This window comes from Trichoderma camerunense, assembly GCF_050948025.1.
Source record: "Trichoderma camerunense strain CBS 138272 chromosome Unknown V8C40scaffold_4, whole genome shotgun sequence".
NCBI lineage: Eukaryota > Fungi > Ascomycota > Sordariomycetes > Hypocreales > Hypocreaceae > Trichoderma > Trichoderma camerunense.
In genome coordinates, this window is record NW_028145366.1 from 184,693 (window position 1) to 209,795 (window position 25,103).

General features: G+C 45.0%; 10 protein-coding genes across 10 annotated transcripts; 4 read left to right on the forward strand and 6 right to left on the reverse strand.

Annotated features, from left to right (window-relative positions):
• Positions 1–27: 27 nt before the first annotated feature.
• V8C40DRAFT_156987 (glycoside hydrolase family 45 protein) lies at positions 28–1,442 on the reverse strand. The gene is made up of 3 exons (XM_083211392.1): positions 966–1,442; positions 844–912; positions 28–776 (listed from the first exon to the last, which is right to left on the reverse strand). The coding sequence occupies exons 1-3, from the start codon at positions 1,032–1,034 to the stop codon at positions 168–170; spliced, it is 747 nt and encodes a 248-aa protein (XP_083075981.1). The 5' UTR covers positions 1,035–1,442; the 3' UTR covers positions 28–167.
• Positions 1,204–2,811, reverse strand: V8C40DRAFT_236857 (polysaccharide deacetylase family protein). Its single transcript, XM_083214131.1, has 3 exons — positions 2,540–2,811; positions 1,796–2,477; positions 1,204–1,728 (listed from the first exon to the last, which is right to left on the reverse strand). The coding sequence occupies exons 1-3, from the start codon at positions 2,643–2,645 to the stop codon at positions 1,578–1,580; spliced, it is 939 nt and encodes a 312-aa protein (XP_083075982.1). The 5' UTR covers positions 2,646–2,811; the 3' UTR covers positions 1,204–1,577.
• Positions 2,812–3,019: 208 nt separating this feature from the next.
• Positions 3,020–4,338, forward strand: V8C40DRAFT_236861 (carbonic anhydrase). The gene is made up of 6 exons (XM_083214132.1): positions 3,020–3,384; positions 3,439–3,506; positions 3,565–3,621; positions 3,683–3,799; positions 3,867–3,984; positions 4,063–4,338. Exons 1-6 carry the CDS (start codon positions 3,350–3,352, stop codon positions 4,190–4,192), a joined length of 525 nt encoding a protein of 174 aa, XP_083075983.1. The 5' UTR covers positions 3,020–3,349; the 3' UTR covers positions 4,193–4,338.
• On the reverse strand, positions 4,302–5,836 carry V8C40DRAFT_285114 (phosphotransferase family protein; the record flags this gene model as incomplete). The annotated part of the gene is made up of 3 exons (XM_083222295.1): positions 4,302–4,901; positions 4,965–5,718; positions 5,768–5,836. The coding sequence occupies 3 exons, from the start codon at positions 5,834–5,836 to the stop codon at positions 4,411–4,413; spliced, it is 1,314 nt and encodes a 437-aa protein (XP_083075984.1). The 3' UTR covers positions 4,302–4,410.
• A 1,381-nt stretch (positions 5,837–7,217) lies between these two features.
• V8C40DRAFT_236864 (CNH domain-containing protein) lies at positions 7,218–9,432 on the reverse strand. The gene is made up of 3 exons (XM_083214133.1): positions 8,551–9,432; positions 7,672–8,494; positions 7,218–7,607 (listed from the first exon to the last, which is right to left on the reverse strand). Exons 1-3 carry the CDS (start codon positions 9,182–9,184, stop codon positions 7,547–7,549), a joined length of 1,518 nt encoding a protein of 505 aa, XP_083075985.1. The 5' UTR covers positions 9,185–9,432; the 3' UTR covers positions 7,218–7,546.
• A 1,992-nt stretch (positions 9,433–11,424) lies between these two features.
• V8C40DRAFT_157083 (general substrate transporter) lies at positions 11,425–13,814 on the forward strand. Its single transcript, XM_083211393.1, has 5 exons — positions 11,425–12,477; positions 12,537–12,900; positions 12,949–13,013; positions 13,064–13,197; positions 13,266–13,814. Exons 1-5 carry the CDS (start codon positions 11,809–11,811, stop codon positions 13,636–13,638), a joined length of 1,605 nt encoding a protein of 534 aa, XP_083075986.1. The 5' UTR covers positions 11,425–11,808; the 3' UTR covers positions 13,639–13,814.
• A 1,318-nt stretch (positions 13,815–15,132) lies between these two features.
• On the forward strand, positions 15,133–16,545 carry V8C40DRAFT_285118 (MFS general substrate transporter; the record flags this gene model as incomplete). Its single annotated transcript, XM_083222296.1, has 3 exons — positions 15,133–15,158; positions 15,214–16,349; positions 16,436–16,545. 3 exons carry the CDS (start codon positions 15,133–15,135, stop codon positions 16,543–16,545), a joined length of 1,272 nt encoding a protein of 423 aa, XP_083075987.1.
• Positions 16,546–16,640: 95 nt separating this feature from the next.
• V8C40DRAFT_273169 (HET domain-containing protein) lies at positions 16,641–18,636 on the reverse strand (the record flags this gene model as incomplete). Its single annotated transcript, XM_083220446.1, has 2 exons — positions 16,641–16,720; positions 16,773–18,636. 2 exons carry the CDS (start codon positions 18,634–18,636, stop codon positions 16,641–16,643), a joined length of 1,944 nt encoding a protein of 647 aa, XP_083075988.1.
• Positions 18,637–19,340: 704 nt separating this feature from the next.
• Positions 19,341–20,242, reverse strand: V8C40DRAFT_262936 (uncharacterized protein; the record flags this gene model as incomplete). The annotated part of the gene is made up of 2 exons (XM_083219406.1): positions 19,341–19,657; positions 19,711–20,242. The coding sequence occupies 2 exons, from the start codon at positions 20,240–20,242 to the stop codon at positions 19,341–19,343; spliced, it is 849 nt and encodes a 282-aa protein (XP_083075989.1).
• Positions 20,243–22,916: 2,674 nt separating this feature from the next.
• V8C40DRAFT_236870 (glycoside hydrolase superfamily) lies at positions 22,917–24,473 on the forward strand. The gene is made up of 2 exons (XM_083214134.1): positions 22,917–23,164; positions 23,224–24,473. The coding sequence occupies exons 1-2, from the start codon at positions 22,990–22,992 to the stop codon at positions 24,336–24,338; spliced, it is 1,290 nt and encodes a 429-aa protein (XP_083075990.1). The 5' UTR covers positions 22,917–22,989; the 3' UTR covers positions 24,339–24,473.
• The last annotated feature ends 630 nt before the right edge of the window (positions 24,474–25,103 follow it).

Consider the following 25,103-nt stretch of genomic DNA (forward strand, 5'->3'; position numbering starts at 1 on the left):
TCATAGATATCGAATCTCTCTTTAGAGAGACAATTATCTATCTCGCGGCTTTATTAAAAGATTCAAGCCCTAACTAAACCTATGGGACGAGCTTACAGACAAAGCTACTAACATAAGCCGGTTGGTTATACACGTCTAGAAACCGGGGCGTGCATTCTCAAGCCTGCTTAATCAAGGCACTGGGAGTACCATTGATTCTGGGCCTTGCAGGTAGCTGGAGGTTGGCAAGTCGTAGGACCTGTCCAGCCAGCCCCTCCACATTGGCCATAGAGAACTTGTGATCCGCCGCCAGATGGTGGTGCTGATGATGTCGCTGGCGGCCGGCTCGAGCTACTAGAAGGAGGCGGGGAACCAGAGCCAGGGTCGCCTAGACCAACCGGCGTGGTATCCGTTTCTTGCATGTCTATGCAGAGACAGGTTTCCCAATCGGAAGTAGCTTGTCCTGGACAGGCGACAGGCTCAAAATCAACAACCACGTTGTCTCCAAAGATTTCGTTCTGTGCCATAATGTCGAAGTGGTAGCTGTAGCCGTACTGATTTGTGCCGCCGACTACCGGGCACCACTGCGCATTTCCATTATTAGGGCAGAGGTTTGTGACCATCACGATGATGCTCTGGCCAGCAACGCCACCTTTACCACACGATGAGCAAGGCGCCTCTCCTGTAGAGGTTAATTGATAGCATTTGCCGCAGCCCGCACCACACCATGAAGCACCGGCCGTATCGAAGAAAGCCTGGGATCCAGCAGCTGTATAGACTCCGTTGCCAATACCAAGCTGCAGTGTGAAAGTGTAAGATAAACGTTAAGATACAGAATCATGATCGAGAGGGGGCCAGTCTTACCTGCCAAGAGGCCGCGCCTCCAGAGCTCGATCCACATCCGCAAGCACCCTCTTGTCCGTCATAATAACGCTAGGATTTCCAGTCAGCTGCAATTCAGCAGGCCTTGAAACATGTATACTTGCAGTGGTTGTAGCCTTAAACGCGGAAGCAGCGCCCGCGATGCCAAGGGCGATCAAGAGGGGGGCTTTCATATTTACAGGTGTTGATGCCAGACTATGATGTAGAAGAAACGAAATCGATCACGCAATTAATTGCCTTGTACTGGTTAAATTACGAAGGACTCGCTAGAAGACCCTCCGGAGGATATATAAAGAGACTGATATCCGTGGCTACATATAGAGCATTTGCTTGTATAATGGTAGGGAAAGCAATGTAATTAACATACAAAATAATATCCCGGCTGTAATAGCTGTCTTTAATCCAGGCAAAGGTTGTTCTATTAGGCTAGCAAAGAGAATAGCAAATAAGTAACAGCCTAATTACGGAAAGCAACATTTGACTTCTACGTTCAACAGGCTAATCAATATACAGGCTAATCATCATGCGAAATGATATTAGAGACTGAATTGAATAGGAAAGAGATATGAGAGGCTAAGTACTGGCTAAACTGCTACGAGCCCGAGAAATAAGTATTCGAGCGTATCACCAGTCATTCATCATCGATAATAGCTACATAACCCGATAACGTGTACATTTAGATAATAGAAATCGGATTTCTGTTGAATTTTGATGCACTATTGTATAGGATTTTGCTTTAGCATGGATCCCGCTAGGGCCGGCATTGCAGCGCCAGCCGCCGGAGAGTTTCGCTTCTTGAAGTCGTCAGAAATGTAACCCATGGTCACGAATTCGACTCCTTCATGCTTCATAAAATGTTCGATAAGTCTAAAATGCAACGTCAGTACATATAGTATCATAAAAAGCATATGGTAATGGCGTCCATGTTACTCACCGTTCGTGCATCAAGATGACCTGCGGTCGGCCCGAGACATCAGGGTGGCATGTAATGGGGAAAATAAACTCGTCATACTCTCTGTAGCAATAATCGAAGGTGTCTCTCCAGATATCCTCAACGTCTCGCGGATTTACATATCCATGGCTGTTAGGTGCGGCTTTAATGAACATCATTGGTGGGAGGTCGTCAATATACCAATTGGCGGGGATTTCCACAAGCCCAGTTTCTTTGCCATTGACCAACGGCTTCATCCACTCATTTGGATGTTTCTTATAGTCGATTTTGGTCCATGAATCTCCGGTTCGAAGATAGTACGCCTGACAGTCGTGATGGCTGAGGCTGTGATCATATTCAATTCCGTAGTCTAACAGAAGCTGTGCTCCCTCGGCACTGGCCTCCCACCATGGCGCAACGCTGCCCTTCGGCGGTTTGCCGCAAAATTTGGTGAGCTGTCTATAAGTCTTGTCGAGGATAACTCGTTGTTGATCCAGTGTCATGTCTGCTGGGTTCTCATGTGAGTAGCCGTGCAGGCCAATCTCATGACCAGCGTCTCGCACCGCCGCCATTTCTGTTGGAAAGGAATCAAGAGTGTGACCCGGAATGAACCATGTTGCTTTGATGTTGTATTTGTCAAACATCTTCAACATACGCTGAGTTCCAACAGTGGCAGCGAATATGCCTACATAGAATACGTTAGCATATTTGTTTTTCAATTTGAAGGCTTTTCAAGTCTAATCTTGCCTCGGCTGATATCGCTCGTTGAGTTTTCGCCACCATAACTTCCCAACCATCCAGCAACGGCGTCAACGTCAACACCCCAGCTCACCAGAACCCGCTTCTTTCCCATCTTTTAGAAAGACTTTCCAACGGATTTCGGTCAGTGGCGATTACAAGTGCAGTATAGACTGGGTGAGCGAGCAGCTTGACAGTGGCTCCAATTATTCCACGCGTAGTCGAGATATTAATAATAATATAGTCAGAGTTAACTTGCGAAATATCACCCAAGTTTGTCTGGAGCGTGAAATTGAGCACCCTTCTCCTCTCACGCAAGTGGAGGTTACCCTATCACAAACTACCCCAAAGATAATATGGAGTAGTCTTGGAGACAATTGCTCAGTTGACCCACATAATGGTTGGAGTAAGCTAACTAGCCTCCAACCATGATGCTGATGGAGTAGATCGTTCAGGTATTCTACTCCACATTGGAACAGCTGGTTTGAGGTCAGACATTCCACACCAAGGTTAAGACTCGCATTCTCAAAGTTAATTGCTCATTACAAATCAGAAGACAAGAAGACAATAGATCTACTCTGTAACGATGCGATTAGAAAACATCTTGCAATGATTCCACATATGTATTTGGAGTGGCCTTTTGAGCCTCAAAGAACAGTTGGGATGAAAGAGTATATAACTGTAAAATACGTATAGTGAGATTATGTTGTCTTAGTCTTCGACACGAATACTCCATATCGCGACTTGGCTTTATCGGGTCTCTTGTATTACTACAGAAGTAACAATCACCAACTATTATTTCATCTGTTCCACGTCAAAATGACAACTTGGGATGAATTATTGGAGCGAAACCGGTATTAAATTTGCTCCGCATGTCTCATATGATAGAACATACTGACTAGATCAAGGGTGTACTCGGAGACGCATATTCCTAGACCCGATCTTCCAGACGTCAAACCATCTCCAATTATCATTTGTATGTTATATGGAAGTCAGTGACCCTTCTATCTCATAACTAACACGATTCATTATAGTTTGTTGCATTGACCTCCGCGTTCCTGTTCAAGAGTTTCTCAAAACTTCACCGGAAGGTGCGTAATTGTATGAACTGCGTTTTGGTTGCCTATTTACTAATCCGTTTTATTTTCATAGATGCTTTTGTTATTAGGAATTGTGGCGGACGCGTTAAGCCAAATCTCAATGATCTAATCTTTATGGAAGCAACTCAAGTAGGCACGTTGCAAAATATCATTGTTATTCATCATACAGGTATTATTGAATGACAATTTGGGGAAAGAAATATAAGAAAGTGTAGTATCTCTAACGAGAAGACTAGATTGCGGCTTCACCTATCACAATGACAAAGGCCTCAAGGAAAAGTTAAAAGTCAGACATCCGAACCTTGTTGCAGAGGTCGATTCACTGAGTTGGGATACTTTTGGTTCTAGCGATAGGTATGTTTATTACAAGTGTGTCCACTGGCTGCACGCCCCATCTCATGATTGAGAATGCTGAATCTAACGGAGTGTTAGGCTGGAAGAAAGTGTCCGAGAAGATTTGAGTCTTTTGAGAGAACAAAAGTTCATTCGGCAGGAACTAAGAGACAATGCCAAAGGTTATGTTTACGATATCAAGACTGGTATTCTTAAGGAAGTTGTCTGAGTGGATAGCTGGAATTTAGCGGTCAATGGGAATTGCCTTAGATGTTTTTCAGAATGATATATTATGCACCTATATATATAAATCTAGTGGATGAAGGACTTAGTGTTCTTGATGCGGAAGATTTACAAACATCTGACTGTTCCCGCGTCCAACATGCAATGCACAGCTCGCAAGATGAGATTTGACAGAAGTCTGCCAGAGTTCTTTTCGAAAGAAGGCTAATTGCTAGAACCGCCACCTGAAGAAGTATTGAAGCGGTCCAAAAACTTGGCAATCATCTCCTCTGTCTCGTTTCGGATGCTCCTTAGCTGCTCTGCCGTTTTTCGTCTCCTCATAACGGGGCTATCTAGTTCAAATGGACTTATTTTATCCTGGAGCCAGTAAATATCTGCGACATCTTCAAAATAGGGTATAGTGGCGGGCTTTGCAGCACCAGCTCGCATGAGCTCTTTATCCCAAGCCGCTGCAACGTCCCACTGGATTTCTGAAGCGTCTGCATTCAGAAAAGGCGTTGTGAAGCCAGAGAGCATCGATCTGCGAAGGCTGAGATCGGCTCCGGTTTCAAACGGCCCTGGAAGCTTACCACCCGAAATATTACCAAAAGAAAATCCGAGAAATTCTTCTGCGGCCGTCGCAACGTAGGAGAAGTCAAAATCCAATAATGCAGTCACCTGAAGTGTGTTTGCATCAAACAGGATATTATTTGTTGCTATGAAGTGTCAAGTTAGAATACCCTTAAACACTCAAGGCTCGATGGGAGTACATGACTTACTGAAGTCTCCATGAATAAGCACTCTACGGACCTGTTCATAGTCCTTCAAAGTTTCGTCAAGTTGTTGACCTATAAACTTGTCAAGTTTTGCTCTTAACTCGTTCTCTTCCCAGCCCTCTATGACTCGGTTTTCATCGGCCTCCTGAAGTTTAACCTTGAAGATGGAACGAATAAAATCCTTGTAGGTTGCAGAAGGCTCTCCTTTGAAAAGAGACATTTGGCCGCTGGTTACGTTTCCATGCTCATCAAACTTTAGGCCTCCGAACCGTTCGACTGTTTTTGGGATGTCGAATTGCTGTAGCAAGGCCAGAATATCGGCCATTTGTCCAAGCACAATGGATTTATCTTCCAGAGACAAACCCTCAAAGATTTTGGCGGGTATAGTTCCAGGCATGTATTGCTGCATGGTGAAGGCTTGATCACTATTTGTACCAGCCCAAGAATATACATCGGGAATAATGTGACTGTATTTTGTCTTCGCAAGTGCCTGTCGGACTAGCACCATGAACGCGACTTCATTTTCAACGCGATTGTTGTTGTTCAGCCCAGTTCTTGGGTCAGGATTTGATAGTCGGACAAGGAGGGATGTAGAATGTGCTGGAAATGGAACGGTTCCCGGCTGAGCGTTATCAGACTGAAAGGATTTGATGTTTATGGGTCCAGTGATGGGCGATTCCAGAGTGACATGATATATGAAATTATTATACGGAAATGGACAATCCATCTCATATTCAATGGGATCGATACTCTTTGCCTAAATTGAAGTTAGATGATGTTTCATAGCAAGAAGAATCAGTTCATACCTCTAGAGCATTCAATTGGAGAAGCGACTTGATAAAGTCGATACGTTGGTGATATTGTTCATGGTTCATTTTGCAAGCGCTCTAGCCAAGGTGACGCTTGAAGTAGCGATTATGTAGCGTTGGTTGAGGCAGTGGATAAGTATGATGGTTACCAGAGACGGGTAAAGGTTATCGAGATCAAAGGCCTTTATATATAGAGCACAGAAGAAGCATCAATCGTGCCAAAACGCTACAAAGGTTCTATCAAGGCATATAGAAACCAACAATAACTCTTTCGGAATACCCGATGCGGGTTAGACGTACGTGCTAATATGTACATGTAGTTGCACAAAGATGAAAAGCCTGCGTTAATAGGTACCTGTCTGATAATGGTGTGTTAATCCACACCTACCGTCTGGGGTTGGATCCTTGGCTCCGCAGCGTTGGTATCATTACATATGACTGCCTGCTTGGCGATGTATACTCGCGTTGACTTATCAATCATTTTTATCGTTGTATTCGATAGATAGAGCAACTTCAATCATGTTGAGATACACAGATGCATTATAGAGCTCCCGAGATACCCCATGGCGCAAAATGTGTTGGCTGACTTCAAGCTGAAGATCGGGAATCTTAAGCGCTGTACAACACAAAGCCTCGTTATCGTATCATACCGATCTTATGATGAAGCCATTGCGGAAAAAGCCCGCCAAAGTCGGAAAAAGTCCGCTGAAATAAGCTTACATTTGAATTGTAGTTTCGTTATTAGTTACTACACATTAGTGTAGCCTCTTAAGATCGCATCGAAGGTACCCTTTTCACGAATCAGTGTTCGGCAGCGTGCATATGCTAGCGCTTAGCTGACCCGGTCGCTGTACGAACTTCTGCGTGATCCTAAGAACAGCGGAGGAAAAGAATACCAAAGCGTTGAATATGCGCACACTTCATTCAAACTGCCGCGCAATTTTAAACCAGTCACTCCTGTCTCATTTCCCTAGTTACTTAACTTTCTTTCAATAAACACGGCCAAGATTGCTGACTAAGACCATGCTCGCCTTATAGTACTAGATTCTTGGAAATAACAGCCATCATTACAGAAGAACTCATCCACTACCAAGCGGATGACAGAAAATCCGAGGCCGACAAGAATTCGAACACCCAAGATTTAGATCATACGCCTACAAGGTGATTAGCTGCTATATCTACATTTCCCTAATAACTACTACTATATCTATATTTCTTTAATAACTATTACTATATCTATATTTCTCTAGTAACTACTACTACCTTTATGTTTCTTTAGTAACTGCTGCTACATTTATATAATAAAAATATATATGCTGGCTGAGTACTAGTGGGCGTTCTTCTGCTATATAAAAGTACCACTTAATGAGTTGATGATGTGCTTATACTACTAAATGTATGTACTTATTTACTTTGCGGTCTTGCTTTTTCTGACCTCCGCTTGACTACATATGAGTTAAGAAGGGAGTAACCAAGGCGGCGGAAGTCAAATGCAATAGATAATTAATGGGAGCGCGTGGGGTTCTATCTAGTCGAAGCATCCCCTCTGCCTCCTGTAAATCCCACCTTAGGTCAGTCCCGCTATTTGGACAGTGCTTGTGACGTTTGCAGATGGTCTGGAAGATTTGGATTTCGCCGCCTGGCCCCAACATCGCTTCTTGGTCGCTGCTTCTTTCCAATTTCGCCATAGAATACAATCTTTCCCCTCGCAAAAGTTCAACTTGATGAAAAACTGATTTGAGACATGATATCGCTTCAAACTTCCGCCCCACGTCTCTAAACACCAATAGATTCAACAACATCTTGGCTCGTTTCATCTTCGTATGTATACAGAATCAATAGGGAAGTTAGCACATAATCGTTGTCTAAAGGAATAGCCCTAGAATGAGTTTTTGCATACCTCGTGAGAGCTGCAGTGAAGCATACGGAGATTTTTTCGGGGCATAATATGAATTGCTCCCGTCTCAATATTTCTCAGCTCAATGAACTTTGACTCGAATGCAAATATCCAAGGATAGCTGAGAGCAAAGCTATGAGGTGATCCATTCCAGTCCAATCGCAACTGCGGTCGAGATTGTCTACCGTTGCGGTCAACGAAAAATGAGAATTCAGTGTAATTAAGAAGGAATTCTTCATCTATTCGCTCTATATGAATAGGCCTGGGGCCATTCTTGAGAGCGAACTCAAGGGAAGCATCAGTTTCGTCAAGAAGCGTCTGAGTTTCGAGCGTCTCTAATGAGACAACTTCAAACCCTTGACGGCTGGCGAAACAAATTTTCGATTTCAAGAAGTGCACTGAAAATGTTTCTTTGGGGATGTAGAACTCTTTGGGCAGTGTAAGGTCATTGTGGCCGCCATCTATAGATTCACCACTAGTTGCCGTATGACTTGCTTCAAATACCTTGATTGTACTTGACAATGAGCCTGACTTAACACACGACACCATGTGCTTTCCTAAGGAGACTCCGACTTTGAAAAAGGTACATTTTTTCTGAAGCGTCTTCGGATTTTGTAGGATCGTAAAATCATTGGAATCCGGTTTCACGAGGGGATAAGATTGTAAAGTATTATTCGACAATATCAGTAGGAGATTGTACTCTTCCAAAATGTCGATCTGGGTAATCTTTTGAATGTCAAGCACTTTCTCGGGGACCGAATCATGCTTCTCACGGTGGGAGAGATAGAGGCCGTTGTCTGTGCCATAGAGTATTTTCCGTCCGTGATCTACGAACAGCTGTTAATTGATTCACTTCAGGAATTAACTTAAGGTCCAATCTTACCAAAAGGTACAGCACAATTAATTTTTCTTAAGTCCTTGAAGAAATTGATAGAGACTATGCTGGGGTTGAAGGTTTCGGGATAAACTCGCAGACGCTCGCGAGCGGTGCCGATACGATCCATCAATTTCTCTTGATCCGCTTCAGAGGAGGCATACAAAGTCAACTGATAACCTGTTTTCCCCAAATGAAGAAAGGTTATGGGCCACGCTTCTTTGCTCACGGTATTCGCGCTGCTAGCCTTCATAAACCCAAGAAACGAGAATGGTCTAAGACGAGATGTGTGCGCATTCTCTTGTTGCGTTTTAGATAGCAATAGAAGTTCAAGAGGGATAGGCCGGCGGCAGACTTCAATCTTTTTGCTGTTCTGGTTCCAGCTGATATTAGCGAATAATATAGCATGGTCAAACACTAATACGGTAATATTTGAGGTGTTAGTGAGGGACGCCTTCAATTCGCCCGTAAACAATAACTCTCGGCCATCTTCATCAAGCTTCAGATCTGCTGTTTCGCTCGTTTGAGATCGAAGCAATTCGCGAATCGTTTCCAGATTGATAGTTGGCCTGCTTTCCGCAGGCTCCTCAATGGGTTTTTGAATGCCGCCCTGAATCATGGTCAATTGGGCTGGAACATTCATGAGACAAATAAAAGTTGCCAATGATAAAAAAGAAAATAGCCTGGACTATTATAATTCATCACAATGCCTCTCTATTTGAGTGTTCTTAAGCAACTTCCCGCGGGTTTCAGCAAATAATATCCAAATTTCTGCCTGGAGTACGAAGTCGCGATCAGCACTAATCGCAGGACGTGGCGCAGCGCACTCCCGTAATAAATCCCCGCCTACCTAGCCAGCAGTAAACCTACACTTGTATAGCAGCGCATGTCCTGCCTTGTTTAGCAGGAGACATTTGACTGGTTCTGAGTATCTCACAGGTTACGAGTACGAAGTGGCATAAGCAGCAGCAGCAGCCAATACGAGCTCTTTCAGGAACACTGGCAATAAAACTGCCAAGGTTGTCAGCTTTGAGATGACGTTAATACAGTCTCACGGGCGAGTACTCGGGAGGGACAAAGGCGTTTAGACTTTCTAACCTTCTTTCAGTGTCATGTATAGATTATTAGTCGCACTCTATCTAGAAAGCGGTATCAACAATCGAAGCAATAGCCGCAACAAGTGGTCCCACATAACAACCGAAGCTGATGTCGAACCTTAATTTGCGTAGATTGGCCAAAGTAGTAAACACTCTCTGACAATATTATAAACATCGTTCAGCGTAGCCTAAGGTTGCAATTAAACTACACCACAGCCGCAAATATATACTTGATACAAACGTTTTCTCTCATTGCCTCGTATTGATTCGCCGCGGAATTTTAGGGGCATGGAACACGTCAAATAGCTCAGATGCAAAGCTTCCGGATGGTTTATTATGAGGATGAGAAATCCACTGTGCTGAAGAGAGAAAAGAGAGCCTACCAAGCAATCAATAGCAAAGCTTGACATTAAACCGAATGATGGAGCATAGTATCATCAGTTACAACTATCTGTGGACTGCGAATCGGTGTTGAAGTTCCACAAATCCACTGGTCTACCGGATGCTGGCCTCCATCGGCTAAGCTAGAAAAGACGCACCGGGAAGAGAGTGGCCTGGATGCGGTGAGATTAGCCCGACGGATAAATCTAGCAGACTCCTCGCAAGGCGTGCAACTGGTCATCACGTCTCCCTTGACGACTAGTAACATATGAAGATATAAAATGTTTTCTTTTGCATCGCAGCAGCGGTCACCTACCAAACCATTGCCAAACTCTTTGTCATGGCTTGGGCCAGATTGGGCGGGGAAAAGGGTGAAGGAACCATGTAAATTACACGATTAAAGATTACCCCATTTGCCATCGCCTCTTCCTTTTCATGTTCCCATCCCGCTGTCCTACGGGATTTTCATTTCTGTATTTCTTTATCTATCTATCTATTCATTTTTCTTAACGGAAAAAATGGCCGGTGCCCATGATTAGATTTTCCGGTCCAGAACCACCATACATACTTCCTCGTTCCTTCCTGCGGAATTGATGGGACAATTTAGGTGCGATAAATATTGTACCTCGTCTCCTTTTTAGTTTGGCATCGTCCAGTGGCACAACATGTGAAGGGCGTATTGACGAGATTGCAACGTTAGCCATTTTGGTCCCCGCATTCATGGAATGATAAATAGATATCGAGTCCATCATTCTGTTACCCCATCCAAGGCTATGCTACAGTGCCAGCTGCTAGTATAGCGGTTTATCGAGATATGGAGGCGGCTTCAACATGTTTCCATCCATACGCCACTTGCAAACGCTGGATTCAAGACAAGCGCAAACTTAGGGGACCAGGCCAATCAGTGGACGCTACATCGCTCCAGGGGTGGGTAAAAGCTCCCCCAGTTACGCGCAAAGTGAACTATCCAGGTAAGCTTACCTGGGTAGTCAATTTCATCCGTGTCAACGCTTCACGATAAAGACAGCAGTATGGTTAGATACACGCGATGTTCCCTGGCCTTGTGTTCCCTGGCCTTTGGTTATCTGGCCTACGGGGCCCCTAGATCTGGTGACCTCTTGCCGAGGTGTAGCCCGAACACGCATTAATCCAGCTCTGGCTCCAATTACTCCGCATCCTCCCCCGCCTTGCGCTACAATCATGGCCACAATATTCTTCCATCTCTCGGTAAATCGGCACGCTGGACTGTAGCTTATCAACGCTAACAGGGGGTTGAGAATGAAGCTTTCCCCTCCTTGTGCATATTTTGAACCAACCGCCTTGGGACTTTATCAAGAAAGGTGGTCTGTTAACGATTATCTACCCCACGTACGATCAACCACGCTGTGGCGGCCACGGAAATATTCAGACTAACAAGGACCGAGTACCTCGTACTTACATACCTACACGCGACTCAGGTGACGTTACATTCTCGACAAACATGTTGATTATCCCGTGATAGGGAAGTCTCTGGGGTCAAGAAGCTCCTACTTAGTGTAGATCGGCGTAATCAGGTTGGAGTTGATTGACCAGATTGCCAGCAGCTTCCCCCCACACAACCGATCAGTTTGAGCGATGGTCACATTCTATACGCTAGAGAGAACGATTATTCCTACCTTAATATATATCTATAAGATCCTCAAACTGTAGCTTGTTTTCCATCACTCGGCTTGGCAAACTCCACGTGAAACACAGCATCCACTAGCAAGCTGTTGGTCAAATACCTAGGCGTTTGGACTCCGATATCACTATGGAGAAGCACGAGGAGGCAGCAGTAGCCGGGCAGGAAGTGAGCCATGGGGGTGAGAAGGGAGAGCTCGTTCATATCGATGTCACGCGTGATATTACTCGCGCTGAACACGAGCTTGGTTTCTGGCAGGCCATGAGACAATATCCCACGGCTACATTCTGGGCCATGTTCTTCAGTATTGCCGTTATCATGTCCGGTTATGATGGTCAAATCATCTTCTCGTTTTACGCTCTCCCGGCATTCCAAAAGCGATACGGAAATCTCGTCGACGGCTCCTACGAAATCCCTGCGCCATGGCAGACTGCCCTCGGAATGGGCAACCCAATCGGCCAAGTTCTCGGTGCACTTGCTAGTGGTTATCCAATGGAACGATTCGGCCGAAGATGGACATTGGCTGTGTGCTGTGTATGGTCAATTGGATTCGTTTTTGTCCAATTCTTTGCCAATTCTCTTTCGATGCTCTGCGCCGGTGAAATTCTAGGCGGTCTGGCTTACGGTTTCTACGTGGTGATTGCTCCGACATACGCGTCGGAAATTTGCCCCCTGGCTCTCCGGGGTCTGCTCACGGCTTTCATCAACTTGGCCTTTGTCATTGGACAGTTCATTGCACAGGGAGTTGCCGCTGGCCTAGAGGGCCGAGAAGATCAGTGGGCATATAAGGCGCCATTTGTATGTACTACTAACTCTCACATATCTGCTGAGCTTGGAAACATAATTAACATGATTAGGCACTGCAATGGCTCTGGCCGTTAGTTATCCTCATCGGCCTACCTTTTGCCCCGGAAAGTCCATATTGGCTTGTCCGCCAGGGACGCAAGGAGGATGCCCGTAAGGCGTTGGTGCAATTGTCGTCTTCTAAAAATGCACCAGATATCGACCAGGTGCTGCTCGGAGTTGAGCAGACAGATCTCCTGGAACAAGAATTTGAAGCAACGACGAGCTACTTGGATTTGTTCAAGGGCGTCAACCGCGTACGAACAGAGATCACCATCATGGTATATCTGATCCAAGTCATTGCTGGTAATCCGCTTATTGGCTATGCCAACTACTTTTTTGAACAAGCAGGTCTCAACCCTGCAGAAGCATTCAACAGTTAGTATCTTAACCATCGACGCACATGCAACTGCTAACGGTTAATAGTGGGTGTTGGAAACACCGCCTTGGGATTCGTCGGCACCATCACATCCTGGTTTCTACTGAACTATGTAAGAAATCCAAAACCCTAGAAAGAGTGTACGCATACTGACAATAATAGTTCAACCTCGGTCGCCGAACAATCTATAACACCGGCATGTGGGTGATGACGTTGCTGCTCTTTATCATCGGCTTCCTCAGCATTCCATCTCACAATACAGGTGCAATTTGGGCAATGGCCAGTTGCATGGATGTGTAAGTTGAGAATCTTTTGTTGTTAACTTTTTTAGAACTCCACACTAACTCTAAATTCCCGTGTAAAGGTGGACTTTTATTTATCAGATGACCGTTGGGCCTATATGCTTTGTTGTCATTTCCGAGATATCTTCTACACGATTGCGGACAAAGTCCATCGCCGTTTCTACCGCTGTTCAATCATTCTTCAACATTATTAGCACAATCGCCATGCCGTATATGCTAAATAGCGACCAGGCCAACTGGGGCGGTAAGGCAGGCTTTTTGTTCGGAGGTTTCAGTTTCTTCTGCACCATCTGGTGTCATTTCAGGCTGCCTGAAAGCCAGGGAAGGACATTCGAGGAGCTTGATATTCTGTTTCAGAGAAGAGTGCCACTGAGGCAGTTCAAGACTTATGACCTCTTGCAAGAGGTTGAGGGAGAGAAGACTGTGGCGGCATAATACCTAATAAAGGAAAGAAATTGATGTTTCTACCACTCGTTCGCGGCGAAGTCGGTTTCCACAGCATAAGAATAAATATTGGTTGTACCTTCTAATAAAAAGAACCATTTTCGTTTGCTGCTCTCCATGGCTCTCTATTTATTCCAAGGAGGGAATACTGGGGGAATGACAAGTCTGGACGCTCGACAAAACCAGATGCTAGTCAAAAGTAAAGTGTGAACGACATGATTAGTTATCGCTGTTAGGTTATATACTGCAAGTGGTAAAGTCTAAAAGCATCCCATCGGCGCCGCATCATTGCTTATTAACGTTATCTTGCATTCAGAGGATGAATGTCAATCTCCTGATCGGATGGATAACGTTATTATTCAGTTAGAGTCGGCAATGTTTGCTCATCACGGAAACCTTAATGCTACTCCATGCCCTAAAGCCTCGTTGAGAAATAAATTAACACTCAGTGAGAATGGGCCTAGCAACCCGCTTTCACCTTGGAATTGGGTTTCTCATAACATCATCGGCCACGCAGTAGAGGCCATAGAATTACGAGACATACAACAAACTCGTACATAATGAGGATGATAAGCAACCTTGATGGTTATGTAAGTTTATTAGTAGTAATATGCCGATGCTCAATGGCGTATTCCTCTTGACATGCAGTAGCATAGCATTCGTATAAGTATGTAATTCAATGCAGTTCAGAATGTCACCTACATCGGTCACTTTGACGCATTCCTTTCTTCATCGTAGAACAACCTCACATTGAATATTGTCCACTTTAGTGTCTCTCATACTACTATATTTTTTTAAAAAAAGATATCGTCAAATTTATGCGATGGCTGATGAAGTATAGCCGTAATGCCAGAAGATACCTTACCTGCAGCTTGCGAACGGCAAATTCAAGGCTGGCTCGGAGGTACTTGAACAGTAGGAATCGCATTGAACTGAATCATAAACGTTCACTAATTCGGTCCAGTTATTGCTTGGCAAAAGCAGTTGGTTCCAATTACAAATCTCCCTATGGATTTCCAATCTTCTTCAATCTCCCAAAGTTGTAGGTTGGTGCCTTAGGCTTGAGTTACCTCGTGATTCTCTTGTATCCTTAGGTATATATAAGTGATTGTAAGGCCATACAGCCGATTGATATCTCTTTCATTCATCAAAATACTAGTATACAGATATATTGGACAATATTGACTATCACACAATCTCGATCACCTTGCTGTCAGGGCTCAATTCTTGTACTCGGCTATTCCAAGACCTCGCGCGTACCATCTTCCTATTCTGATAAAGAGACTTTGTACTTCTTTGGACAAGTATCAGGGAGAATGCCTACGAACATTGTGTCGAGTCCCGACGCGGAAATCGTCGCCGATAGCGATGACATTACGGAGATTGGGACGCCATTCGAAATCATGAACCATTCAAATACTTGGGAAGAATGACCCTCGTAATCCTTGGAACTGGCCCACATGGAAGAAATTGGTCCAATTAGCCATGCTGTGCTCCATGGGATTTGTAACGTGAGTCACTTCATATTTCACATATGCTCTCCCAGAACTGAAACAGTCCGAGCAGTTCTATAACCACATCTATCGTTACTGCGGCTTCTGATGAGCTAATGGAAGAGTTTGACGTCTCATTGACCGTCTCTTTTCTGCCATTGTCTCTATATGTCATTGCTCTTGGTTTTGGCCCTATTCTAGGTGGCCCCTTATCCGAGTCGCTTGGACGCTACCCTGTTTATGCAACTATTCTACCGCTCGGTACCTTTTTTACACTTGGATGTGGTTTTGTCCACAACTTTGGCGGATTGTGCTTTTTGCGATTTATGACTGGATTTTCCTGGGGTCCATCTCTAGCCCTTGCCTCTGGCTCAATCTCTGAAACATTTCCACCAAAAACAAGAGGTCCTGCATTTGCGCTGTTTATCCTTACACCATTTTTGGGTCCTGGATTAGGACCAGTCATTGGATCATTCGCAGCGAATCTCAAGGGCTGGCGGTGGACACAGTGGACTATGATCTTCTTCGCTATTTTTACAATGATCCTAGTCCTCTTTACAGAAGAGACTTACCATGCGAAGATTAAGCAGCGCATATCAAGAGAGAAAGGCACAGAGTCTTCTCCTTCGATCCCCTTCTCTACCAGGCTCAGGTTGTTCATTCAGGTCTCTCTCATTCGTCCCGTCATGATGCTTTTCACAGACCCCATCATAACGCTTCTTTGCCTCTACGTTGCTGTTAATTTTGGTATCGAATTTAGTTTTTTCGCCGCTGTGCCATATGTCTTTGGCAAAGTTTATCACTTTGGAGTTGAAGAGACCGGTTTAGTCTTTCTTTCAATTGTCGTCGGTTGTATACTTGGGTTCATTACTATTATCATCTGCGACATTTTCATCTACCAGAAGAAAATCTCTTTATATCCACCCCATAAGGTTCCTCCCGAACACCGGCTCTACCCTGCTATGGTTGGCAGTATAGGGGGTCCAATTGGTCTGTTTTGGTTCGCCTGGACGGCACGAGAGGATATTTCTTGGGCTAGCCCCGCTGCTACCATCATTCCTTTCGCCTGGGGAAACCTCTGTATTTTTGTGGCCGCACTACAATACATTGGGGATACATATGCAGGCAACGTTGTTGCCAGCGGTGCTGCTGCCAACAGCCTGGCTCGTTATGGACTGGCAGCTGGATTTCCTCTTCTTGCAGTTCCGAGTAAGTCATGTCTCACGTCAAAATTGAGGATATGGGAGTTAAAAACTTATATCTAGTGTTTCAAAATCTGGGCATAAATTGGGCAGGCAGCTTAATAGGATTTCTAGGGGTTGCTCTCCTCCCTATTCCGTTTATCTTGTTCCTATATGGGCCGAAGATTAGGGCAAAGAGTCGGTTTGAGACGATACAATACTGAGATCATATACCCCTGAGCTTGATATTTCCCTAAAGTGGAATCTCTAGTCTTTATACAACATCATTTAAGCTCTTCTCTGCACAATTTCGTTATCTTTAGATTAAAGATATATCGACCCATCTCGATGTTCCTATAGGGTGATCTTTCAAAACTTCGCCGGCCATATAGTTGTGAACTTTTGTTGTTAGTGTAACTTATAGATTTTTGTGAATGTATGATGAACACACCATAAGCCTCTCCGACTACCTTGAAGCAGCTCCCACTGGGTCGAATGACTATTGGCAAATTGCAGCCCACGATGATTGAGACTATATCTCCAACTTGTGTTTTTGATGGCCCAATGCAAAAATGGCCGTTACTTGTAACAAAAAGGCGTCGCAGTCTCATGACATTTTCGATGACTTGATCCTCAGTCCGCAAAGTATTTGGATCGATGAACGCCCCTGCTGTAAGGATTCTTCTCAATTTTCTATCATCAACGGCGTTTTCCGGCTGTAAAGGTTCCGCGTGATGTAGTTTATCTAGGATAGAGTGCGCACATTGGACAATACTTTCCGCACTTGGAGCATTGCCAAGGTCTGCCGAAACTTCAGTTACAGTATCCAGATCCAAGGCATGAACGTTTAAAATGCTGAAATCATCGGAGAAGCTTATTCGAGGCTCTAATTGGCCAGATGCAGAGTACCCATGGCCATGCAAATACAAAGCATCTGTGGAGCCTATGAAATAACACTGTATGCGCATCAAAGAAGCGTTAACGAAGAGTGTTGGCCGATGTTCATTTGCTTCTCGTCTCCAGTCAGGAACCCACGAGGGTAAGCTTTCTTCATGGTTTGGGCCCGATGCAGCAAGTAGAAGGTCTAATGACTTCTCCTTCATCATGATGAAAGAAGCGGCCTCCCGATATACTTGCTCAATAGTTTTGCAATAGTCGATATCAGGCAAAGTATCGTTGTATTCCTTTCCAACTAGACCCAAGACAGCGAAGACCTTGTCCCTTGGATCAGTAGCGTCTCTGTCCCAAATATTCCATAGGAGATCTGAGAGCTTGCTACCCAAAAGTCTCTTCTGGGAGATATGGATCGCCAACCCATATCGCCGCTTTAACGAGGCCCAACTTTTCCATCTTTTCGTAACTTTTACCAGACAGCCCATATCATCCCACCCTTCTTGGTACGTCATGGCCTTTTCAATTGTTTTCCACTTCAGTGTTGAACCGCCACATTGGAGTATAGCTTCCCTTGCCTGCCAAATCTCCTGCACTACCCAAGTGCGTGACCACCACGGTCTCGCAAGTAGGTTGTCAACAGCCTCCCAATCTTCTTGTCGAGCATTTTTGAAGAATGGATAATATACACATTCATACAGAACTGGCGCAGCTGAGATAATGTGCCCACTCTGTTTGCTGTTGAGTATGAGCGTATTCCACATATCACTCGTCGTCGTGTTTTTCATCTGTTGTTTTTCTTCTTCACTCAACTCAAGGGTATATGGTTGCCATGCATCTTCGACAGATTCATCATCACCTGAAACCCCTCTTTCTTCTGCAGGACTGATATATCTTCCTTCGCCACATTCAGAGCTTGTGTCACTTCCCTGTCGGGTTCCACCTATCCAAGTATGCCGCAGCTGATGCTTCTGATGCATGGCCATTTCTTTTAGGAACGACAGCGCACGATCGCTGTCCTGCGTCTTTTCTCCAATCCATGCTACCACTCGCACGGCACCGCGATAAATATCAGGCATAATAGCCACTTGCGCATTGCGCTCATCTTTGTTCCTTTGGTTGATGCAAACTCTATCAATCCACATAATCCGTGGTATATCTGGTCTTCGCAATCTGCGCAAAGCCTGCTCCAGTGTGTCTGAAATATCGAAGCGTTGTCCATTCAAAGACAAGCTGGGGCAAACTTCATATTGGGCATCTGGAGCGCCCCATGCATACGAAAGTGCCTCATAGTCTGGAGTTTGATCCAAGAGAAACTCTGAAATGGTGCACAGCAAAGGTGCATCATATTCTCCAGGCAGAAGCGTTAGAAGGCGTATGTGCCTTGTAGTTTCAAAGTCCGTAAACAAGTATTGTTGAGCCATTGCGAGGATCAAAGTAGTTGCCCACTTTACAAACAAGGCGCAGGCTGACGCTCGCCAGAAGAAAAGCCCCTCAAACACATGTGATACGATTAGTCATGGTCTGTCCAGCTTGGCTTGTCTCCCGTTGTTCATTTGTATTCATATGACTTATACCCCTGTACATATAGTTGAGTAGTTTTTGGAACATCGAGTATTCCGTAACTTAGAAATGCTATGAGTATGTTGTTTCATGTCTAATATCCGCTGGATATACGTTCAAGCCAGACCACAACTAAAATGTGGATAAAATCGGCCACTTGCCCGAAGGATTCAATCTTCATTCTTGCGAAGTGTGGGGAAGTGGAAGGGATTGTTTACCCTGCACTTCAGCAATTAATATAGCTAAATGGTATATATGCGGAAAAAGCTTACGATGACTTCAGAACTATGAGAGCGAAATGATTTGAGGGGAGTGGTGGTGGCCTTTATCATTTTTGTTAAAAAAAAAACGGTTAGTTGACCATGAATTAGCTGAGTAGTAAGTGAGAACTCATTGTTTCAATGCAGTGCAAGAGTCACTATTTCTTCTCTTGTAGCAGCACGGAGAGATGATCTACTTCAGTATATTAGGAGTTCTATCATGAAATATCTAGCTATACGCAAATCTTTACAAGCTATCGGTTTCCTTTACTGCACTTAACGATGTGCAGGGTGTTCATTCTTCTTCAAATTAAGGCTAGCACCAATGTGACACCCGCCAAGATTCTCATTAGCGATAAAGGTGCAATGCTTGCTGTATCCTCAAAGTCTCTGCTGTCTCTCTGAATCTCACTAGCTTGGATGCATGCAACGCTTCCTGGTTGGCCGGCAGAGCCCCTTGGATGTGCGTTATCACTGCCAGCTTGGGCGAATCCTGTGACCACGACCCAGATTTGTCGGATGGCGCTGTCGTAAGCAGTAAAGTTTCCAAGTTCGTGACTTTCATGGCCAAACCGTAGCTGAAGCGATGTGCTGTCGCTGCTATTGCTTTTGATGGGACGTGCTGTATCATGGTGAGTACAAGAGTTCTTGGAAAGAGTAGTGAGTTGAGATTACCAGATGTTAACCCAAACCCTTCTCCATCTGACAAGCCAAGCTCATCAGTGCAACTCGGAGGCAAAGTGTTGTTTTGGCACTGTCCGCCTGCTTCAAGTGACTCTTGGAGATCACTCCAGCAGTTGTCGGATAATATCCCATCACAGCTTCCCTGGCTCGGAGCGGATTCGGATCCCATCAATTTTGAGCTGCTGTAAGCAGTACGGCAGAGAAACCACGATGGATCGGCTGATCCAATTAAACCTTGAGGAGCCGTCCACTCGACCTGGGTGCCAGTAACAAACTGACCGCCAGCTGTATTCCCTCCTGGTATATCGCTGGACACTGATATCGATACTGTCCAGTTATCGCTTCTCTCTCCTGGATACTTAGCGGTAACGTTGTATCCCGGGATGCTTGCCGTTCCAGTTGCATTTGCATTGCGCATTCCCAGCTGCCAATCGACATTGGAAATGCCTTCTGCTTCACCAAATGCCTGCGCAGAGACAAGCTGACATGATAGAGGTATACTGACGAAAATAATACTCCTCATTGTTGAATTGGTGTAGGCACGATGTTTAATTGACAGTTATTGTTAATTGCTGAAGACATACACGAAACATAAGGGTTGTTCAACGGCTTTATACTTGAGCGTAGTGATCAATAATTTGATTCGACTCCACATACTAAGCCTTGATCGTCGCATTTTGGCTACGCTTCAGCTGCATTTTTTCTTTGGTTACGATTCATGTTTTAAACAGCAGACAACTGTTGCTTACGCCAAGAACAAACTATGCTTGTTTTTAAGCTATAATCTCATAGGCTGTTGCACATCTTCGCCGTCTACATTAGTGCACTGGTTCTTGATGTTCATTTCGAATTCCAGTTTTGTCCAAAAAAGAATAAGCGTAGTGACGTAGGGATCAGCTTTCATCAGTGGATCTCAGGCTCTACTGTACTCACATGTCTTGTAATTGATGCGCAGAGGCATCTGTTATCTGTAGTCTAACCTTCCTCTATAAATAGTTAAGAAGACAAATTATTACAAAATGACTAGTAAGTTGACATTCATAGTGATATCAATAAATAAGAGTGTAGCACAAATATGACAACTCTAACCTTAGTAATGCAAACGATGCTGCGGTGCTGAGAGTTATATATGGATAGGGATGAAATGTTGTAAACGCAATGATAGGTACCCCTTGAGTTCACGGCAAAGGAGCAAGAGTAGATCGGATATTAAGATGCTTTGCAATTCTTTACTCCCTATATTTACTCTTCCGTCTATCCTTTTACTAAAGTCAATTGTGGCGTCATAGCTTACTGACTGCAAAGGGTATCTCAGTTCGGTGAAGGAAGCTGAGGTTTTGTGGGACTATCCAGCAACTCGGGGCATAATGATTAACTTTCTCATAAATTTGACTGTATTGTCTTAGATGCAAATTAGACTTGTACATATGGATTATATACCGACTAGGAATCCAAATCACTCCATAGTTGTGCTGTGATTTCACAGCGAGAATAGAAAGATGTGCGCAGAATCGTGAGTGCCATGGCTCCGGAGCTATTATAATACTACTTGATGGATTCTGAGATTCGTGCATGCTCCATTTATCATTTCTCTGCACCGACGGAGTAAAGCTCTCTGGCTGTTTTTCATTTGTAAACTAACGGTGTGGTCGAGCCTACCTGCGCAGTACAGATCTTAGCTTTGTTTATAATGGCTTTCCTAGCAAATGACCCCAACTTTGTTGCTTCGCGGTAACCAAGATTGACTGACTATAACGTGGCGTGAGTTCTTAATTCAGTTCTCACATCCAAGAAAAAGGAGATCATGTTTGTGAATAACAACATCACGTATGGGGCATAGCAATGAAATGGCGCAAGGCAAGCCTATCTAGGAAGCTCTAAGAATCGAGTGGCGCGATTATGAAGAGGTCAACGAGATGCTTTCATTGATTTCACAACGAAAGACCGGCATGTACGGAGTACAGTACAGCCTAAATCGCGAGTCATGGTTGGTTTGGAAACCAATCGGAAGCATGAATACGAATTTCCCTTCTCAACATTCTGGGCAACACACATACTCCATTTGGTGTTCCACTTATTCCATAGCTAATTGATCGAGCTGCTAATTTGGGTTGTAGCGACTTGCCGCTCTTGGAAAGTTTTGAAACAGATCAAAGGTTGATGCACACAAAGATTGCGCTAATTATATAGGGGAATACGAAGCGCTTCGCATGAAAACCTCCGTGCCAATGTTGACATGTACATTGTTCCCCAAGCCGGCGTTCTCCGTGAAATATCAGGCAGCAGCAGTAGCAGACATTTGTAAACTATTTCACATACTGACTATTTCTAACGGATAGGGGCTCTCTATTCGTCTAATAATAGCATTTTATCCAGATCTGGGCATAAGAACCACGGGCTTGGCAGATCATAAGGCAGAGCTGGTACCGCATATCCGGAGGACGCTTTTAACCACAGCAAAATCAGGGCAGGGGGAATAATAGGTTGTACAAGTACAGAGAGAGTAGGCTGTGCCAAACCCCCTTTTTAGATTAGTCGCGAGGATTACCGAATACAGCGGCTCAAGATGTCAGATGTGATGGCCGTGCTCCACAAAGCTCCTACAGCTGTCGATATTCCCCGATCCTGGACCTGAGATTGGTCCACCCTGCATGCTACAGCGGACGGCAGCCCTGGGAACCTGGGCGGGGGGAGCGGACTGCCGCTCGTAGCGCTTGCCTGGCGATGTAGCAGTTGTCCGCACTGACAGCTGGTTGATTATCATGCGTCAAGGACTGTTAAAATTGGCAACCCCCTTGGGTAGGAGCTAGCACCTCTAGCAGCACCTCTGGTGGGCACAAGTTGCATGCGAGTGAGAAATGGTGCCGAATTAGAGGACAAGATCCACTCAATTTTCAGGCTATCTGCTACAGTAAGCATAATCAGATTCTTATTCCGGCTAGCACGGCTTGGACGAGTTGCGAATTAATAGGGATGTGGCGCGAATCGGGCCGGCGTTGTGTTTTGGTACAGACACCAGGGTCAACAGTTTTAATGCAATACCGCATCATACAGCGTAAACAGATGCGTACGGTAGGTACCAGGCCATCATGAATAGTCCTCGTGGCATGTACTCCGAATGTTTACCACGAAACAGTCAAGCTTGTAAATAAGGCTCAATAAGGCTCAATTTAAGTCTGTATATAAGTCTGTATGTTTCCTGACAAGTAGGACGAAGTTTCTATTATCATCACCGACAACTCTTGGACAATTCCTACAGCTACCATCAAGATGAAGTACTCCATCGTTGCTCCGGCTATTCTCGCCGGCACCGCCTTTGCGTGGCTGCCCCAAGACCGCGACCTGAAGGCCTTCAACCAGACCGCTCGTTTTGAGCAGCTTGGCAAGCGCTTTGAGCCTGCACTTGCTTCTGGTATCACCAAGATCCGTGGTGTCAACTTCGGTGGTAAGTGAATGCCCTATTTTCTAGAAGATTAAGAGAATCAGGCTGATAGATTGGTTAAGGATGGCTTATCAGTGAGCCATGGATGATGTCCAATGAGTGGAACAACAACATGGGCTGCAACAATGCTGCCTCTGAGTTCGATTGCATGCGCAACAACTACATGGGCAGCAAGCGTGCGACCGGAAACACCAAGTTCCAGAACCACTACAGGGACTGGATTAACCCCGCCACCGTTCAGTCTGTTCACGATGTCGGCTTGAACACTATCCGTATCCCCATTGGCTACTGGTCCTACGATGCCATTGTCGACACGGCTAGCGAGCCATTCGCCGATGGCAACCTCCAGCTTCCGTATCTTGATGCTGTTGTTCAGAAGGCCGCTGATCTCGGAATCTACGTCATCATTGATCTTCACGGCGCCCCTGGTGGTCAACAACAGGATGCCTTCACCGGCCAGAACCCCAACCCTGCTGGTTTCTACAACTCATACGACTATGGTCGTGCTGAGAAGTGGCTGTCCTGGATGACCAACCGCATCCACACCAACCCTGCTTACTCGACTGTTGGTATGATTGAGGTTCTCAACGAGCCTGTCTCCAGACACGATGGAGGTGGTCGCTACCCTGCTCCTGGCCAGGACCCAAGCATGGTCCAGACCTACTACCCAGGCGCCCTCAAGGCTGTGCGTGATGCCGAGGCTGCGCTTAACGTCCCAAGCAACAAGAAGCTGCACGTGCAGTTCATGTCCAGCAAGTGGGATTCTGGTGATCCTCGCAGCAACGCTGCAGTCAAGAACGACCCCATGGTTGGATTTGATGACCACAACTACATTGGCTTTGCCCTTAGCAACACTGGCGACCAGTACTCGCTCATGCACAGTGCATGCACTGACTCTCGTGTCGTCAGCGGCCAGGACTTTGCTATCACTGGCGAGTGGAGCATGACCTCTGGTGCCGACTGGCATGACGGAAACTTCTTCACCAAGTTCTTCACAGCTCAGCAGCAGCTGTATGAGTCCCCTGGAATGGACGGATGGATCTACTGGACCTGGAAGACCGAGCTGAACGACCCCCGATGGACCTACTCTTATGCTACCTACCTCAACTACATCCCGACCAACGCCGCTGCCCTGCAGCAGAACGTTTACCAGGATGTCTGCTCTGGATACAGGTAAAGCACGAGTGATTGCTCAACGGTCATCGCTTATTACCTACTACTTCAAATTTGTATATTTTCTCGATGGACATAATGTATTTAGACCTGAACACTACCTAGCCAACTTTGATTTACATATAATGTGTTCTAAGCATCTATCATCCTATTGCCGTATTACGAACTTCGTGACAAATAAATCAGCTAAACATCGTTATAAGAGGTTCAAAGTAGTACACTGAATGATATGCAACGGAACTGGCATTTTCTCTAAACAACTCTCTGGTCATTATATCGAGACTTGTAATGCTACTACTTACTAATGATGCAATGCTTTTCATATGCGATCGATATGTACGCGAGATATGCTTCCATTTTTCAATGTTACAAAACAAGGGATAGGGAACTCAATTTGACTTGAGGGATTCCCTGCACTGTCGTTTGTGTGGCATCGACGTATACACACAGGCTGCCGATTTATTATTACAAGTTTTCTCTGCAGCCCGTCAATGCATGAGTAAAATTAAATTCCACTATGAATATAAATGAGTCAATATGAATGTAGATGATTCAATGTGAACATTATTGATATGGAATCATTATTACTAGTATTGGTGTACGAGTAAGACCACTGTAGTAGTGTTTTGGGTCGAGTTAGTGCAGCCACTGTAGTACCTGATTTCACGGCCCGATTTGCTGCTCTTCATAACGCCCGTTCCCTGTTCCTTGACGAACGCTGGCTGCCCAGCTCATTTAAGACGTGCTCTCTTATGGAAGGTCCCATCAG

Coding starts and splice junctions, on each gene's coding strand:
- V8C40DRAFT_156987 (XM_083211392.1), bottom strand. CDS start 1,034: ATGAAAGCCCCCCTCTTGATCGCCCTTGGCATCGCGGGCGCTGCTTCC. Junction 913..965: donor CGTTTAAGGCTACAACCACT/GCAAGTATACAT, acceptor TGGAAATCCTAG/CGTTATTATGACGGACAAGA. Junction 777..843: donor GAGGCGCGGCCTCTTGGCAG/GTAAGACTGGCC, acceptor TTCACACTGCAG/CTTGGTATTGGCAACGGAGT.
- V8C40DRAFT_236857 (XM_083214131.1), bottom strand. CDS start 2,645: ATGGGAAAGAAGCGGGTTCTGGTGAGCTGGGGTGTTGACGTTGACGCC. Junction 2,478..2,539: donor AACGAGCGATATCAGCCGAG/GCAAGATTAGAC, acceptor TATTCTATGTAG/GCATATTCGCTGCCACTGTT. Junction 1,729..1,795: donor GTCATCTTGATGCACGAACG/GTGAGTAACATG, acceptor GTTGCATTTTAG/ACTTATCGAACATTTTATGA.
- V8C40DRAFT_236861 (XM_083214132.1), top strand. CDS start 3,350: ATGACAACTTGGGATGAATTATTGGAGCGAAACCG. Junction 3,385..3,438: donor GAATTATTGGAGCGAAACCG/GTATTAAATTTG, acceptor GACTAGATCAAG/GGTGTACTCGGAGACGCATA. Junction 3,985..4,062: donor ACTTTTGGTTCTAGCGATAG/GTATGTTTATTA, acceptor ACGGAGTGTTAG/GCTGGAAGAAAGTGTCCGAG.
- V8C40DRAFT_236864 (XM_083214133.1), bottom strand. CDS start 9,184: ATGAATGTTCCAGCCCAATTGACCATGATTCAGGGCGGCATTCAAAAA. Junction 8,495..8,550: donor TAATTGTGCTGTACCTTTTG/GTAAGATTGGAC, acceptor AGCTGTTCGTAG/ATCACGGACGGAAAATACTC. Junction 7,608..7,671: donor CTTCACTGCAGCTCTCACGA/GGTATGCAAAAA, acceptor AACTTCCCTATT/GATTCTGTATACATACGAAG.
- V8C40DRAFT_157083 (XM_083211393.1), top strand. CDS start 11,809: ATGGAGAAGCACGAGGAGGCAGCAGTAGCCGGGCAGGAAGTGAGCCAT. Junction 12,901..12,948: donor CCCTGCAGAAGCATTCAACA/GTTAGTATCTTA, acceptor AACGGTTAATAG/TGGGTGTTGGAAACACCGCC. Junction 13,014..13,063: donor CCTGGTTTCTACTGAACTAT/GTAAGAAATCCA, acceptor TGACAATAATAG/TTCAACCTCGGTCGCCGAAC.
- V8C40DRAFT_236870 (XM_083214134.1), top strand. CDS start 22,990: ATGAAGTACTCCATCGTTGCTCCGGCTATTCTCGCCGGCACCGCCTTT. Junction 23,165..23,223: donor CCGTGGTGTCAACTTCGGTG/GTAAGTGAATGC, acceptor AGATTGGTTAAG/GATGGCTTATCAGTGAGCCA.